Source organism: Heliangelus exortis, chromosome 12 (assembly GCF_036169615.1).
Source record: "Heliangelus exortis chromosome 12, bHelExo1.hap1, whole genome shotgun sequence".
NCBI classification, from domain to species: Eukaryota; Metazoa; Chordata; class Aves; order Apodiformes; family Trochilidae; genus Heliangelus; species Heliangelus exortis.
In genome coordinates, this window is record NC_092433.1 from 14129617 (window position 1) to 14146185 (window position 16569).

Sequence of the window (16569 nt, forward strand, 5' to 3'; positions counted from 1 at the left end):
GCATCAGTCCTCAACAGTTTACCCACTGCAAGCACAGCTTACAGCAGCACCCACACCAAACAGTTAAAATCTAGTTTTCTGTTTCCAGTCTCAATCTTTGGAAGCAAGACCTGGTGTAAGATAAACTACCTCATCAGTCTGGCTTATTGTCTATGCATTATATAAGTTGCAAGCCACCCCTAGGAAAAAACAAACAACACTGTTTTGTAGTTTTTTAGAACTACTGCTGAAGGAATGATATTCAAACATTATTGCTTTTTCAGCCAGCTGCTAACTGTCCCTCCAAGGACTGCAATTTTGGCACTGCCCCCACAAAGCTCTTTAGAAGTGCAGCAACTTCTCATACTAAGGCTAAACCCAGGTAGAGTTTGAAGGGACACATAAAAATTTAACTGGGAATGGATCTGATGATGGAGAAGCAGAGATGCAGGTGTGACCCCATCAGACTGGAGATAGATCTGGAAGTCCAGAGGAAGACACAATCAAGGGATGCAAACAACAGTAAGAAAGGGTGTCAGCCACCTCCACATGTACTTGACCCAGGAAAAGGACCAGAAATGGGGACAACTGTGGAGAGAAGCAGTGTGAAGAGATTGTGAGGAATGCCTGGTCCAGCAGCAGAGCAGAGGGGGTTTAGCCCCAGATGGACCACACTGCTCTGGTGTCATCACCAGGTCTCATTTAGTTGCTCCTACACGTGCTGCTCCTTTCCCTTGAGTCCAGGGGACTGGGTGGGGGGAAAGGCACCACAGGACAGGAGAGGACTTGCTACCACAAAGGAAAATATACCTCTGCCTTGGCAACACTGCTCCCCCATTTAGCTGCTGGAAAATTACAACATGCAGAGTCAAAAACCTGTCTGGATTTGGCTTTAAAGCATCTACTTGACTTTGAGCATGATCCTCAGGCTGGCTGGCTCCAAGGCTGGGCTTGTGTGCGCCAGTTGTGCACCCAGTGCTGAGTGCACTCTCCTGGGCACACAAGGAGTTAAAAAGACCCAGAGCTGTGCCCTGGTATCCAGGTGTAGGATCTGGTGGCTGAGGAAAGCTGGAATACACAGTGACATGTCCAGGGTCACACGAGGGCTTGCAGAGCCACCAGTCCTGCAGCACTGTGACCCCAGCTCTCATCAGATTCCACAGTCTACGTTGCCTCTGAAGTACAAATATCCTAGCATGGATTTCTTAATTAATGAGGTGCCAACTTGCCTGTAGCATGGAATCTCCAAGATGGCCACCTCAGGATTGGTTTCATGACCACATTAAGTCTCCGTGTGCAGCAAACCTGCACTAAAAGCTGCAAATTGAAGATAAAACTGGAAATACTGTCCTGTAATTGAGCTGAATTGTGAACCTGCCCTGTGCCAGAGGGAAAGTAGCCTTGCCCAGAAAGGAGGATACAGAGAAGGATTCAAAAGGTCATTTGGATGCCTCCAAAGTATGGTATTCATGTGTCTGAAACAAGAGGGTTTCTCATTCTGGAGAGAATGCCTGAAGCAGTCATGTGAAGGAGATTAAATATCAGTACCTGCCAACTGGATCACAGGTAAGTTCCTTTTATTCTAAGCCACCCTCCAAGCTGCAGAGCTGTATTTTGAAGGCTGGATCCTGCACAGGGAGATGTCAGGTTGTGTAGAGGACTTTCCCCCTGACTGGGTCTCCCAGGGCCAGCAGTGCCATGGTTTGTTTCCAGCATCCTCGAGGGAGGAATGGAAATGGCAAATTCTCGTTCACAAAAAATAATTCATGAAGCTGCAGCCTCTGCTGGCTGCTACTGAGCCATGCGTTTTGCTGTCCCGCACGCCATAAAGAGAAAATCAAACAACAAAACCAGGCAATTTCATTCTGGCACCCAGTGTCTGGCTACCCATCTCAGAACCAGAGCTGCAGCATCCTGCGTAAGGGGTTACATTTTGCTGCAAATAAAAAAACCACCATAGGTCTTCCTGCCAGTGAAAAGATAAAGGGCCAAATGCTGAACAAAGGAGCTGCAGTCAGTTTGCTGCTTTGCTGTGCCATTGTTTGGACACGTGGCCCTTGGCCAACTTACTATTTTTATCAGTGGCGTGGGGAAAAATCAACCTTCCTCTTCAAATATGCAACAGCAGAATTGAGGAGTAACTGCACAGGTACTACCAGTATCCCTGCTAATGCCTGACCATAAATCAATGGCTCTGCTTTTCACACCCAGAGATCTCAGTGTGGTCAAAACCAGCTCTGAGATGACCTTTCTCATAAAACCCCACCATTTGGCACAGCTCAGTGCCAGGAGGACTGCTGCTGAAAAGAAGCTCCCTACCCTGAGATACATCTCCCTGGATTATACCTTTTTCTTTTCCTTCTGCTAATGGTTTCTTGATTACCAAGAGCAGCCAGATAGATCATGCCCAATGACTTCAGCCCCATTAGGGCTTTATTGGTGACTCAGAGCATCTGATTAAAGGCAAGAATAAAATCTTGGCTGTACTGATGTCAACAGCATCCAGAGTTTCTCTCCATCTGTGGTCCATCAGATGCCACGTAAATTCACGTTGTGTGAGGGTGTGATTTACTCCTAGGGAGATGTCTGCTTTCAGAAGGGTCTCTGGGGAGGTTAGCTGAGTGCTTAGTTATGAAAACTATTTCAATGTCCTATGCCTTCTGCTCCAGACATGAGTGATATCTGTGGGGTGCAAAGCTACCTTGACTGCTCTGCAAAGTGTGAAAATGGTTGGGACAGCACATCTGAAGTACCTTTACTGGGGCAACACCTACCTACAGGCAGGGAACAGTGGCTCCCAGCAGCCCAGTGAATGGCACAAACCCCATTAGGGTAATTCCAGGCTCCTTTTCACATGCCATGGCCCTCTTCACTGCCTCCTTATGTAAGTTTGACAAAGAGGGCTCAGATGTGCACTTGCAGATCTAGCTGGAGCACTTCAGGACAATTTTTTTCTCTACTGCTGAGAATTCACAAAGGATTTTGCAGGAACCTGAACTGTTTCAGCTCATGAGGACATTGCAAGAAACACCCATCACAACAGCTTCATCTGCACTTGTTGTTTTGTTTGTAGTTAAAAATCTGTTCATTTTTAACCAGTGACTAAAAACCTGCAAGGGAAGGACAGGACCCAGGGGCTGCATCAAACTACTTATCTGCTTCTATATGAAGAGCTTGTTAATACAGAAGACTATTTTTTTTACCTTGGCAATTTGCTCTGCCATTTGAAGACGTCCATCCAACTCACGTCTGATCTGTGCTGCTTGCTCATCTGGGTTGTCCAGCTGTACAAAAACAAAAGGCAAATCAAGGTGAAAAATTAGCCAATGCAGCCAGCATTTTTTCCTTCAAGCAGTTCAGTTCTTCAGGCTGATCAAGTATTATGTTATCAAACAAGTATAGCACAGAGGGAGTTGTGATGGACCCTGCTGTGGGACAGAGACCCCACAGAGGGCACACAGAGTGTTCATCATTCCAGAATGGGCATGACAAAGGGACTCTGCAGACCCTGTTTTGATACCTGCCCAGCTGCCTCCTGGGCTGAGCATCCTCACCCAAGGTCTCACACCCATTTTGCCCTGTGAACCAGCCTGGCAGAGCAAGCCAGGTGACTATCTGAACCCCTGGATAGAAAGCTGCCTTCCAGAAGGCTGCAACTTTGCTGGTGATTGGGAATGACAGCTGTACTGGGGCAGGACATACAGCAACTTCATCTGCTTGGCACCCAGAAAAAGATAAAAGGCTCAGCAGAAATACACAGTCACAGCATTTGCTTATTTTCTTTCCCTTTTCCCCTATATTGCTTCATCCCTGTGCTACCACTTCATTCATGCAATTGGTTTTCCTGTAGCCTTCAGCTCTTTTTGCTTTGGTTTTGTTTTTTTTTTCTTTTGCAACACTGCTCACAGCCCTGTAGTTCAGTGTTTGGCATCTGCCTAGCCCTGAAATGTCTTCTAAGGGTAAAATATTGTTTCTGCCAGTTAAGCAAGCAATTACAGCACATGTGGAAGAGGCACAGTGATTGCTGCGAGCGGTTTCCTGTTGGTAGGACCTGGAGCAGATCTGTTATTTTTAGTGAGAACACACAGACATAAATTACAAAACAATGAAAAAGCCCAAAATCAAACTAGCTCCTGAAGTTGATGGCTGCTGTAATGAGGTGGCAAGTTTATAGCTCTTTTCCAGACTCCTTTGGGGTAATTCTGCCACGGCACAAGGCTTAGAAGCACACGGTGGCCACAGAACCACTCTACCCAGGAGGGACAAACCCAACCTCAGCCTGGTGCAAAACCTCACAGTTTTGATTCACGTCCTTGTGCAAAGGTGACTTCATATGGGAGGGCTGGCTCCTTCACCCAAATGCCACCTTCATCTCATAGAATCATCAAGGTTGGAAAAGACCTCTAAGATCATCGAGTCCAGCCCTCCCCATAACCCTACAACCCCTAACCACTGAACCATCCACTGTAGCTCTTCATCCACCTGTCTTTTGAACACCTCCAGGGATGGTGCCCCCACCACCTCCCTGGGCAGCCTGGTCCAAGGCCTCATCACTCTTTCTGTGAAGAAGTTTTTCCTAATATCCAACCTGAACCTACCCTGGTGGAGCTTTATCCCATTTCCTCTTGTCCTATCACTGGTCACCATAGAGAAGAAGCCATCATCTGCCTCACTACCACATCCTTCATTTGCAAAAGATCAGCCCCTTGTGGCTACCAAACAAAGGCAATTCCCACAGGCTGCTGTAGTTCAGCTCTCCCACTGACTGCTACACATAAATGAGCTTTATTCACTGGCTTGGGGCTGTGCTAACCACCTCCCTGGGCTTTATCCTCTGGAGACAAACTGCTTGACAAAAGAAAAACTCAGCTGGTGCACTGCAGTCTGGAAAGTTACAGCTACAGCAACGACAAATGTTTTAATTCTCAGCCTGACAAATGACCAGCTTGCCCATAAACCCTCCCAGGATGGGCTGAAATACTCTGATTTCCCCTGGACCTCCTGCTTTGCATGGCATCTTCTCAGCTGTCTGCCTGCACATCCTGCATCTCCCCTCTCTCACATGCTCAGGCAGATCTGCACGTGTGCAGTCTGTGTTTGCATGCTGCTCCACCACCTATGGTTTTCCAGAGAGCTGACCTTCATTACGCCTGAGATTGTGGGAAAGCATCTTTTTGACTCGTTTTTCCATTACAGATTTAATTCAAGCAGGAAAACTTCAAATCCACTGAAGCTTCAGTGATCTCTGCTGTGGCCACCCCGGTTTCATTCTCTCCAGCTGCACCACATAACCTGCTGCCTTCACCTTCATGTTACTGATCCCACAAGCAGTACAGAGCCATGGAGCACCTGCACCTTTTGGGATCAGCTGCCCCCATCAGTTTCTCCATGAACAAGTGCATCACACAACTGATTCCCACTGACATCTCTCAGAGCTGCTTCTTTACGGGTAGGAAATGCAGCGTCCCGAATTTCCATTTCTTTGCGACTCTGAGAGAGGGGGCATTATTTGTATTCTATCTGAGCTACAGTAATTGAGATTAATCACACTGTACCCAAAATAACTCATGCACTAAATTTAGAAATCAAGGATGCTGCTGTGGAGGAGAGCTCATTTTGTGGTATGATAATGAGCTTGCAAACTGCCTTACACCTTCTGCACTATTTTGATTTTGCAGATGTTTTCCAATGATGCTACAGGTGTTCAAAAACGTGCCAAGGAAACATCTGACTGCAGAAGGTTATTTTCCTTAGGAGGCAACAAGCACCCTCGGCAGCCTCCTTGGTTATGGTCAAGTGAGTAATGTGTTGCTTTTCAGGGCTGTTCTTCCCAAGGTTAATTAGTGATGCCAAGCCAGGCAACCTGCTATTCAAAGGAAAAAAAAAATTCCTTTTATTTCCAGGCTGTATTTCCAATGACTCTGCATGACAGCTCCATCGCAAAACCTGATCTTTGGGAACACAATCACAGTCTGTTGCAGCCAACATAACATTTTCTTCCTGTTACCTAAAGAATGGTACAAATGAGGCAGCCCCTGCCTGCAGTCCCTGTGTGTCCTCCCAGCTCTTGTGACCAAGAGCCACAGCTCAAGGGTTCAGCCACACTCTGCTACTAAGCCTGGGCAGGGCTCCTGCTGCCATCAGAGCAAGCAGAGTACATTTTACACAGTCATAACACTATATAGGGCCATTAAGAGAGTAATACTGGTGCCCATAAAATATAGTTTGCTTGTGAAATAAGGCAAGGGGCAAATGTGAGGCATGCTATCTAAGCAGGACCAAATACCCAAGGCAAGGCAACACAGACCCTAATATAATTAAAAATAAATTTCTTAACTAGACCATCAGCTCTTTATTTTCTGTCCTATGTATGCCCACTTAATATTCAAATATTTGACAGCCAAATACATAAAATGATTTACAAAGTAAAGGAGAAATTGAATTAGTTTCGTTCTGCATTATGACTATGTTATGGGCAAGCTATGAATAAAGCAAAGATATAAATCATAAGGCTGCCCCAGTCAATTAAATGTGAAAAGTATTACAAATTTCAGTATGTGATTTGTCATATGCACTGGGCTTTTCTTCAGCATGCCACAAATATATGACGTACATGATTTGCAGTTCTCAACTGATCATTACCCAACTGCCTGCTGGTAAATTAGATGTTTTCATACATCTACCCGCATACAACATCAGTTCTCTCTGCTTGCCCAGCAGAGGTTGTTTAACAGTTGCTAAAGTAAAACAATAAAAAACCCCAAAACAACAAAATCATGCAGATCAGATTCTGAGTGGAACCCAAAATGTTCCAGCACCGTATCCAGCCCCTTGCTGGAGGCACTGGAGGGATGTGCCTGCTTTAAACCCTGCAGTCCACTCCACTGCAAAGAAAAAGACCTTGCCAATGACAGGTTTTCTACATACAAGCTGCTAATATGGGATTATATTTAATGGGCACTAGTAAATGAAAGAAAGAAGTTAAAAATGTTCATCATGCAATTTTGACAGTATTAAACCAAGTAAGATCCAGCTGCTGGTTTGCAGAAGAAACCCTTTGCTTCCATGACCCTGAAACAAATTCACTCTGAGACTTTTTCCTCATGTTATCCCAGAAGGATGGAAGATAATCTCACTCCATCTTTGCAAGGCAGAAGCAAACCAAACAACCTAATTAGGTCACAAGATCTGCAGTAAGATGCAGAGGCACCTACCAAATCCATGCCTAAGTGACTGACTGGTATCTCAGAGACCTCCTGAGTATGGCCCAACCTGAGCCATGCAAAGCTAGGAGCTCAGGATCACTCCCACTCACCCCTGAAATGCCAGAGGCAGTTCAAAGACATTAACAGTGTCAAGAGAGACTTTAAATTCCCATAGTGTTGGCTCATGTGATATATATTTAAAGCTCCAGCTTCAGTTTATCACAGCTGGAAGCCAAACCAGCCCTGGCTCCTCACATGATGCTGGGGCTGTGCAGGCTGCTCTCCTCTTCCCTTCTTCATGATGCCAAACACCATTCTTCAGAGTTTAACACCTCAGATCAACCTGCCTGCCCTGGGGACTGAGCAGGGTGTCAGTCACAGAGAAGGGGGTGCAGCCAGGGCTCAGCTGTCCAGCCTGGGGACAATGCTGGTGGCACAAGTATGCAGCACTCAGCCCCTTGGGGAGAGAAGAGTGGATCCAGGTGTTCCTCCTAACATACTGATGGGACATGTCTCCAACAGGCATGGATGAGTTTAAAAAGATTTTACATCCACCCTCTGAGCTCAGCACTGCTGGAAATAATGTTGTAAGCTATGAGGATTTATAATGACAGGATGCAATATACAGATACAACCTTCAGTGATCACCCTGGCATTTACACCACACAACATGGACGTGAAGGGTTCTGTCAGGATAATTGCTATCAGCCCCAGACAGAAACAACTGGGACCAGTTAACAGTTTAATCCCTCCCTGCCAGTCACTGATGATGCTGATCCCTGCTTCCCAGCAAGGGCAGTCAGTGTCACAGCATCCCCACTCCTGAAGCACAACTGGAGCCTGTCTAAAAGTGTCTCCCCCTCCCTTTGAGAATGGTTACAACACGGTGGTGAATCCTACCCTATGCCACAAGATCCTGCAGAGGAGAAGCCATTTGATGATGATGATGGGGTTCTGGACAGCCACATTTTAAATGCTCTGGCAGTGCGAACGCTGAGCTGCAGCAACCTGCTTTGTGCTGCATTGGAAACAGAAAAAAATGTGGCTTTGTACCTCCTGGAAATGAAAGCTTTTAGTCCAGATCTCCATGAAACCCACAGCCACTGTCTGTGCTGGTTTTGTCCCATGGCAGTGTCAGCACCCAGGGACGGGCACGGATGGAGGTGGGCACAGACAAGCTGCTACCAAACAAAGACCACCCTGGCTGGGGACACTTTGGTGGGCTCCAAATTTAATTTTCTCCCAGCACACCAATGAGTAGCTGGGAGAAGTCTGAAAAGTCCACTTTGTGAAATATTTTCCTCTGGTGAAGGAAAATCACAAAAGCCAGGATCTACCATATCCTTCCTTAGCCTGGCTTAAGACCTCAAAAAAAAAAAAAGTAATGCCCTGTGTCATGTACAGTTATAGGTGCCAAAAGCCTCAGAGAGGAAGTCTCAAGGCGTCCTTTGACACGCTGGGAGCTGTGTAGCTCAGCAAATGGTTGATTAAGTATTTCAAAGCAAACATGCTGCATGTGAAGCCTGAACAAGATCACAATACGGGTGACAATTTGCAGCTTTGATGTAGGGCTTTAGGAGAGATCTTTGTCTCATAAAAGGTAGTTTTACTTTGTGATGCAGAATGAGGGAAAACACTGAAAAATTCATAACCCCCCATCAATTAATAATTCATCTGTCAGTCCAGGCATCCACACAACTTGTGGCATCAGTACCACATCGTGTTCCAGTTGAAAGAAACACATGGCCCCTGAAGTGACTCATTACATGGAAGCCCTGGGTTTCTTCTCACAAACCCACTGCTCTAGAAGCTAAGGCAACATCAGCACCATGAACCACTCACAACTTCCTGAGACACACCCTGTGCCACACCATGGATTAGCCACCTGCAGCATCCTTTTCCCACTGGCAGTAAATGTTCTTCTCTCCGAGTGGCAAAGGGCAGAGGGAGGGAGGGAGCCTCCAGACCCTGCCCTCTGCCCGTGTTTCTGAAGCAGAGAGAGGAGGAGGATCTGGATACTCCCTGCCTCGACTGCAGGCAGGATGCTGACCTCCCTTTACATGGGGAAAAGGAAGGATGCCAAGCAGCCTCAGTAGGGTAAGTCCCCAATGCCCTGGGCAACACACTAATCCTCTGAGCAGCAAACTGTGAGCCAAGGACCGTCAGCTGTCTTGGGATCTGAAATAGGAGAGGGGAAGAGAGGACAGATTCTCTGTGTTACACATCTCCCTGCACCAGCAAAACCAGTAGCACAAGCACAGCCCCACTCTGGACTCAGTAGCTGTCACCCATGGGGTTGGAGTGAAGATTTTGGAAGAGCTGGAGGGAATGGTCAGGACACATCCTTGCCACCTGCTCTCTGCACTGCAGTATTGTCCCCTCGTGTCCCAGGAGGACCCATGCTGCCCCCTGCACCACAAGGATGCTTGAGATGCCAGCCAGGCTCCCTCAAATCAGTCTTCAAGGCTCAAAGTCATGCAGAATACCAGCACAGCACAAAATTCAAAAAATTATGATCCACACCTATTACTTCGTCAAAATTATCTTTTTCTCTCTCACCATCCTGAGACTCCTTACACAGCCCCAGAGCTCCAGCACCCTCAGGGTGCTATATAAACCCCCTTCTCCTGGAGAGAAGCCCACAATATTTTGCTCCTGTGTAGGCAAAATCAGCCCCTTTTGCAGGAATTCCATTGCTTCCAGCTGCAGCTGCATGCTCTTGGTTGTTTGCTGCAGATGGGTTCCCACTCCTCTTATCCTGGCAAGCTCCTGGCTTACCTAACGAACCACTGCAGCCATGAGAGAAGTCAGGAGGTCCTGAGGGGGGTGATTTAAAACAGTAGGAAGGACTTGGATAATTCAGTAAGGGCTGATGCTTCCCTGTCCAAGAGAAATCTTATTTCACGGTTCACAAACTTGAGGGTAGGGCTAGAACCATCACTGAAAATATTCTCTAGGATGTACTGGGGCCCTTCCTCACCCAAGCACTAAATCTTGTAACACTGCAATAAATCTGTGCACTTCCCCAGCTGCCCGGGCTGCCCTTGCTCCTGTCCATCACATTTGCAGGCAGATGCTGGGACAGCTCCTGTGAGATTGAGATCTACCCCTGAATTAACTTCAGCCTTAACACTGCCTTTGGACAGCTGTTTATCCCACCAGCTGAGCTAATTTCCTGGAAAGCTGAGACAAGCAAACCCAGCACATAGCTTTCCAGCAGGTTGTGCAAAGATACCGCCAGATTTATGAGTAATATTAAATTGAAAATGAGTGAAAAAACAGATTCATCAAAATGAGGAGGGAAGGCAAGTGCTGCCTGCCTTTGCAAAGGATGTTGCGAGCTGTAAAAAAAGGGATGGCAGATCACTTCCATGCAAAAGGCATGTCCCACTCCATCTGTGGCCAGAGAACTTCTGAACCCTGAAAATCCTTCTGCAAGATCATCCGTGCAAGATGCATGACACTGAACAGGCTTAAAAATTAAGCAGCCCAGCAGCTCTGACCTCTTAGTGTGCCTTAATACTCTCTTCTTATGGCATTGCATAAGGAAGCTTGAAGGCATGCAGGCAACATTTATTGAGCTATAGCACTACAAAAGAAACTGAAGCCCTGGCTGGTTGATGCAGCCTGAGACAGATCCCTACATCCAGCTTGCTTGTGTTCCCATACAGCTTATCAAATCCTGAATTTCATATCAGTTAACAGGAAGAGAATCACCTAAATTTCCAACATAGAACAATAAACTATTATTCAGTTCCAAGTAGTTTTCACAGGTAGAATTAGCTGCAATTATCTGACCCCAAAAAACATGTAAGGAAGATTCACATATCCTTGAATTCTCACCTTTTGATTAAAAGCTTCATGGTAAATACAGATGCCACATGACTCAAAATGGGCTCTGTCCTTTGGAACTAATGGAACTTGTATGAGGATTTGCTCTAGCACAGCAGTAGGATGCCATCACAAGCAGGATTAAAGATGATGGAATAGGACATGGGAACATCTCCAACAGTGTCTACACAATGGGCAGAGCCAGAGCAAGGCTCTTGCACAGGAACTCATCATGCCACCTTTACAAGTTTCCTCCTTTTTACTGAAACGTGCTCAGGACTGGCTTCTCAATTCCTGCTGATTCAGGCAGGGAACTCGGATGATTCTTGCCCTTTCATTACCATATCTGAGGGATTTTCAAACAGTTGCCATGGCCATGGCATCTGAGAGCCACCCACAAACATGAGGATGCAGCTTCTGACAGGTTTCAAGGAACTGGCAAAGCAGAGACCTTGGCCTTGGTTTCCCTTTCTGCCAACCAACCAGGGATCAGCAGAAAAGGACAGCAGAGAACACAAGAGGGAAGGTTATTTTTTTTAAGGACTAAGACAGCAAAAATGTGTGCTGTCTGTTACAGCTCATCTTGGTATTTGTGAAATTTATATTTTCACAGCCAGGGACCTAAAGAGATGGTTCTCCTGACAATGCTGATGTGCTTCACACTGGTTTGATGCAGCAAACCTCCTCATGGGGTCAGGGAGAAAGAAGGTGGGAGAATGAAGCCTCTAGGCAGCAAATCTTCAGCATGCAAAGATGTCTCTACATCTTCTCAGTGGATGGCATCCTAAGAGAGTCAAAGTTGCTGGTTCTGCCTGTGAGTAGAACCAGAAATCTCTGTATAGGTTGCAGTTCGACTCCCTTGTACATCAATGCAGAACTGGAAGGGAACTGCCCTCCATGGCAGACCCAGCTATTTTCAGTCCCTCTGAGTTGTACCTAACACTCCACTAATTAATATCAAGTTATCAAAATCCAGAGCAGAAATACCACACCTATAAGTCCCTTTGGTCAAGACATAACTATAACAATTATTAATTATTAATAAAGTAATTATTACTGTTGTGCTAAATTACAATATTTTGCAAATTAAAAGGTCAGTTCCTTTTCTTTCTTAGAACAGTGCCCTGGCAGTCGTGCTCTGAGTTATTCAGAGGTCTCAGAGAAATTTACCGTGGGGGAAATTTCCTGGTTTTAAACAAAATCAATACCCTTAGCCATACCAATCCTATCTAATTTATCACTGCATTTCAGAAAAGCCACTTCTGTTTAAAACAGCACTCAACAATGTGAAAAAAACCTGGTAGGAACAGAGATTGAAATTCTAGCTCCACTAATTGGAAGCATGAGCAACTCTTCCTTCCTGATCCCCTCCAACAGGACCTATTCTTCCTCTGAAGAACCACCAACACTAAATGGATGTACAGCACCTCTGAGAAGGGCCACGTGGCACTGAATCCCACACAATACCCTTCCGAGATATTCTGGCACCTGTGTTAAGATTGAGGGTATGAGAAGAATTGAAGTAGACACAGAGAAGCAGTGAGAGGCATAGCTATGAAGAAACAAGCACAGGGAGCAAAAATGTGATGCTTTAAAAAGCATCGGGTCCATGAGGTGTGAGCAGGAGCTCAGCACAAGGCACCGTATGTGGAGGAGATCTCAGCAGGCAGGCCAAGTCCTCTCATGGGCTTCACCATCCTCAGCACCTTCCTGGTGAGGCTGGCCAGCCTGCCAAACCATCTAAGCCATTTGGAAAATGCTGTTATGTGTCCATATTCAATGTAAGATAAATAATTTACGTGTACTATAACAACTACAGAGGGAGATGCTTCAGCCTGGAAGCAGCAGGAGATCCCACCTCCCTTTGCATGGCAGCCTGGGGAGCACAGCACTGCTGCTCTCATGCCAGCTTTACTCCAAGTAAAGCTCTGGACTGGGGATTGCACCATCGCACCTGAGCCTGGGCTCGCTGTGTGCCTGGCTGGTCTCTGACCTCCCTCCCATCAGCTGAGGAAGCCATGCAAATGCTCCCTGGCTCCAGCCAGCCCTGGGGCAGTCACACTGCCCCAAGGCACCACAGGCATTGCTGGAGCTGTGGGTGCACCCTTAAGAATGGGGCACTTCTCCTTAGGGAGATAACCCCCAACAGCAGTTACCCAGAGAGGTCCTGATGGTGCTCTCTGCTTCCCTCTTTTCCTGCTGGAAAAGGAGGATGCTGCCTCAGCTGGAGGCTGCTGCTGCTGCTGTAGGTTGGCACCTCACATTTTTTCAAGCACCACTGAATCTGTGTGTGAGACAGTGCTCCCAGACAGCTCTGCACAACAGTCTCAGCGGATGGGGCTGGGGACCTGCCAGGAGAGGCACTCACTTCTCCTCGTTTGCCCTGGGGACCCTCACTCAGCACATCCATGACCAGAGGAGCCAGGCAGCTGCAGAGCTGAGATGCTTGGTCTTTTACCCTTCACAGCAGCAGAGCCACCAAGGCAAAATACCTGTATGTGCTGGGCACAGATTGCATGTGGCTCTGCTGGGGAGGGTGGGCAGGGGCATCCCCCTATCAGAACAAGGAGAAGCTTTCAGAGGCCTGGGATTCAAGAGCCCCTGAAAATGGGACAGTTTAAAATTCCTCCTGGACTAAGAGCCATCACCCTCCACATCTCGTATCAATATTACAGCCGCAGGAGCACAGCAGTAACACAGACAAGCAGCATCCTGAGTCTTGAGCATTCACTGTGTTATCATGCTGCAGACAACAAACATTTCTTTTCCCCAGTGTTTGCTGGGGAGCCAAATGAATCCTTGCAGCCTCCCTGGCCATAACACACACACAGCTCTGGCTACAGACCTTGATTTCTGACGCATCAGCTGTGAAAGGCAATGGCGTTTAGATAAGGGACCACAGAGGCTGTGGCAGCTCCTGCCAGACCAAAGCACAGCAGCAAGAACAATTAGGTTTTTCCAGAACATGTGCCACAAGTAATAGAAAATGTTAACTCGTGTTGCAAATATTTATAAGGAGTCAGACATAATTAAGTGATTTGCAATTGAAAATTAATAATCTAAAAATTCAGCCATGTTGACAGACAGTGTTAAATATAACTGCGGTTAATGCGAGCTGATTTAAATTGGGATAACACAGCAGCAACAGAAAAAGGCAGTCAATCACATCCCCTGTTATTAACATCTTTCTCCATGAGGAATATTTCTATATGGACATTTCAAGATGCTCTGCCGTCCCGGGAGGAGCATTAGCCTGCTGCAGCCAGAGCGGATGGACAGGGTGTCCATCTGCCTGTCTGTCTGTCCACCACCAGCCACCTGAGGCTGCCCAAGCCACCCTGCAAGAGCACAGCCCCAAGCAGCCATCACCACGAGATGGCGAATGGAGCCAGTTTGCTTTCCAAGCACAGGCTGCAACCCCACGCAGCTCCCTCCCAGGCTCTTTGCTGAGCTGTGTGTGACATGGACCCCAACGCCTTCTGTCTCTGTGTGTGGGGGAACCAAGGCAGAGAAGAGCCTGATGCAGCCCTGAGGGTCTCACAATGCGCTCATGAAAGCACCACTAGCTTCCCCCAGGCCCCCTCCAGGCTTCCTCCACTGCCTCTTCATCATCTTTCCCAAGATGTACGGATAGAGGCTCCAGGAAAAGGGTGGAGAGTTGTTCTGTGCAGAGCTTTACTGATTGCCCTTGGCATTTAAAGCCAAATAAAATACGAGCTGCCCACCATATTCATCCCAACCCAGGCTGCACTACCTCAGCTTTAGCACATGCCAGAATGCAACAGAGCTGGACAAGAGGGAGAAGAACCCCTCACCCCCAAACCCTGTGGGGCTGCCCTTCCCCAGGAGGACAGGCAAGGACAAGGGACACAGCACAGTCATCCACAGCAGATCCATGACCAAAAGATGATGGATTTAAGGATGTGACATGGGCTGGGTAGGGGGTCAGGCCTCACAGTAGCTGCAAGGTAACTCTTCCAGAAAGCTCCTCTGCAAGGAGCACTCTCATACCCTGCTTTCTGAGGAAATGTGCTTATTTCGAACTACATTCAGTAAGCCATGACCTCTTTCCTTTGAAATTGTTACCAGGGCAGAAGGTTTTTGCTAACAGAGTTAGGAAAATATATTGGACACTGAGAGTATGGCATTATAGTCTCTGCTATTGTTGAGGTCCCTTGGTGCTTTCCGAATGGCAGTGCATTGCAAAAATAAGGTGATAACCTGCTGTCTGATCCCATTTCATCTGTATTCTAGCCTCAGTCTTACCTTTAAGTTTCCACCAAGGGCAATGAATTTCATATGCAGAACAGACACTCAAGAGAGTGCAGAATTTGCAGCTGGAATCCAGCTGTGAGCCTCAGTGCAACCATGACTGCAGGTTCACAGCATTGATACCCACCCATCTCAGACTGCAGTTGCAGTCTTTTTAGAAATTAAGAAAAAATGCCAATGAAGAGATTAAACAGAAAAGCAGTGCTTGAAACATTCTCATGAGATTCTCATTTTTTTTTTTTTGCATTCTGCTCTGTAACCAGGTCAAAACTGTATTGCTAGAGCCACCCTCTCCCTTCAAATGAAGGTGTATCAGGTGCTACTGGCTATAAAAACCACAGGAGCATACGTGTATGGAACCTATAGTTGAAACTCTTTCCCCCTGTTTTAATTATTATAATTATTTTAATTATTATTAAGTTCTTTGTTAAAGAAGATCTAAAGAAAAAAAGGAGGCACTGGAAAAAAATAATGTGGTTGTGCAGCTACCCACGAGGTCAGATCTGCCCTGGCTGCATACCCAGGCAGAAGAGCAGGGTATGGGTATAACTCCCTCCACCTGGAGTTATAGGAAAAAACAACAGGAAAAAGCACCTTCCAAAGGGACTGACAGCCCAGATGCTCTGAGCTGCTAAAGAGGGTGGAGGAGAGTGAAGGAGCTCTTGTTGGGAACTGACACAGCTGGGAAATGCTCAGCTACCTGTCTGTGCTGCTTCACAGCTGCAGGGGAATCAACTGAGAATCACATGGTGACCTTGCACAAAAGCAGAAGGAACAGCTGAATCATGGCTTACAGGCTGAGCAAAACCCACAACAGATCCCACCCCCTCAAAAAACATTCTTTTTCAGACAGTTTTCCTTACTACATTTTCCACAATCTAAAAAACCTGAGCTGTTCAGTTTCTAAAACTCTTAGATCGATCCCAAATCCATTTTCTTCACTCTGTTTTGCGGGGGGACTCAGAGTGGAAGGTAAAATATTGCTGAAACAACTTAAATAGTGCCTTGAAAAGATGAAAAGTGCTTCCTTCATCCCAAATCTTCCTATGTTACAAACTATGTGCAGGCTTGCTCTGTGGGATGTGTTTGCTGAAAACCAAGAGACGTGAGGTTGCCTTTTCTCTATTCCACTGGGAGGAAACAAGCAATCCTCTCCTGTCTTCTGCAGGGGCATTTTCACACCCAGCTGAGTCACTCCCAGCTGTGCCAGATGCCAGTTTCCTGTCACAGGTAAAACGAATGGACTAGGAGAGAAAGCAGCCAGCTCTGCAAGATGCTGCCT

General features: G+C 46.7%; 1 protein-coding gene across 20 annotated transcripts in view; it reads right to left on the reverse strand.

Annotated features, from left to right (window-relative positions):
• Positions 1 to 16569, reverse strand: part of CADPS (calcium dependent secretion activator) — a 203323-nt gene that overhangs the window by 127380 nt on the left and 59374 nt on the right. For all 20 annotated transcript variants that reach the window (XM_071756190.1, XM_071756188.1, XM_071756187.1 and 17 more), the window contains exon 4: positions 3183 to 3263. In XM_071756190.1, coding sequence (XP_071612291.1) covers positions 3183 to 3263 — 81 coding nt within the window. The remainder of the gene's footprint in view (positions 1 to 3182; positions 3264 to 16569) is intronic.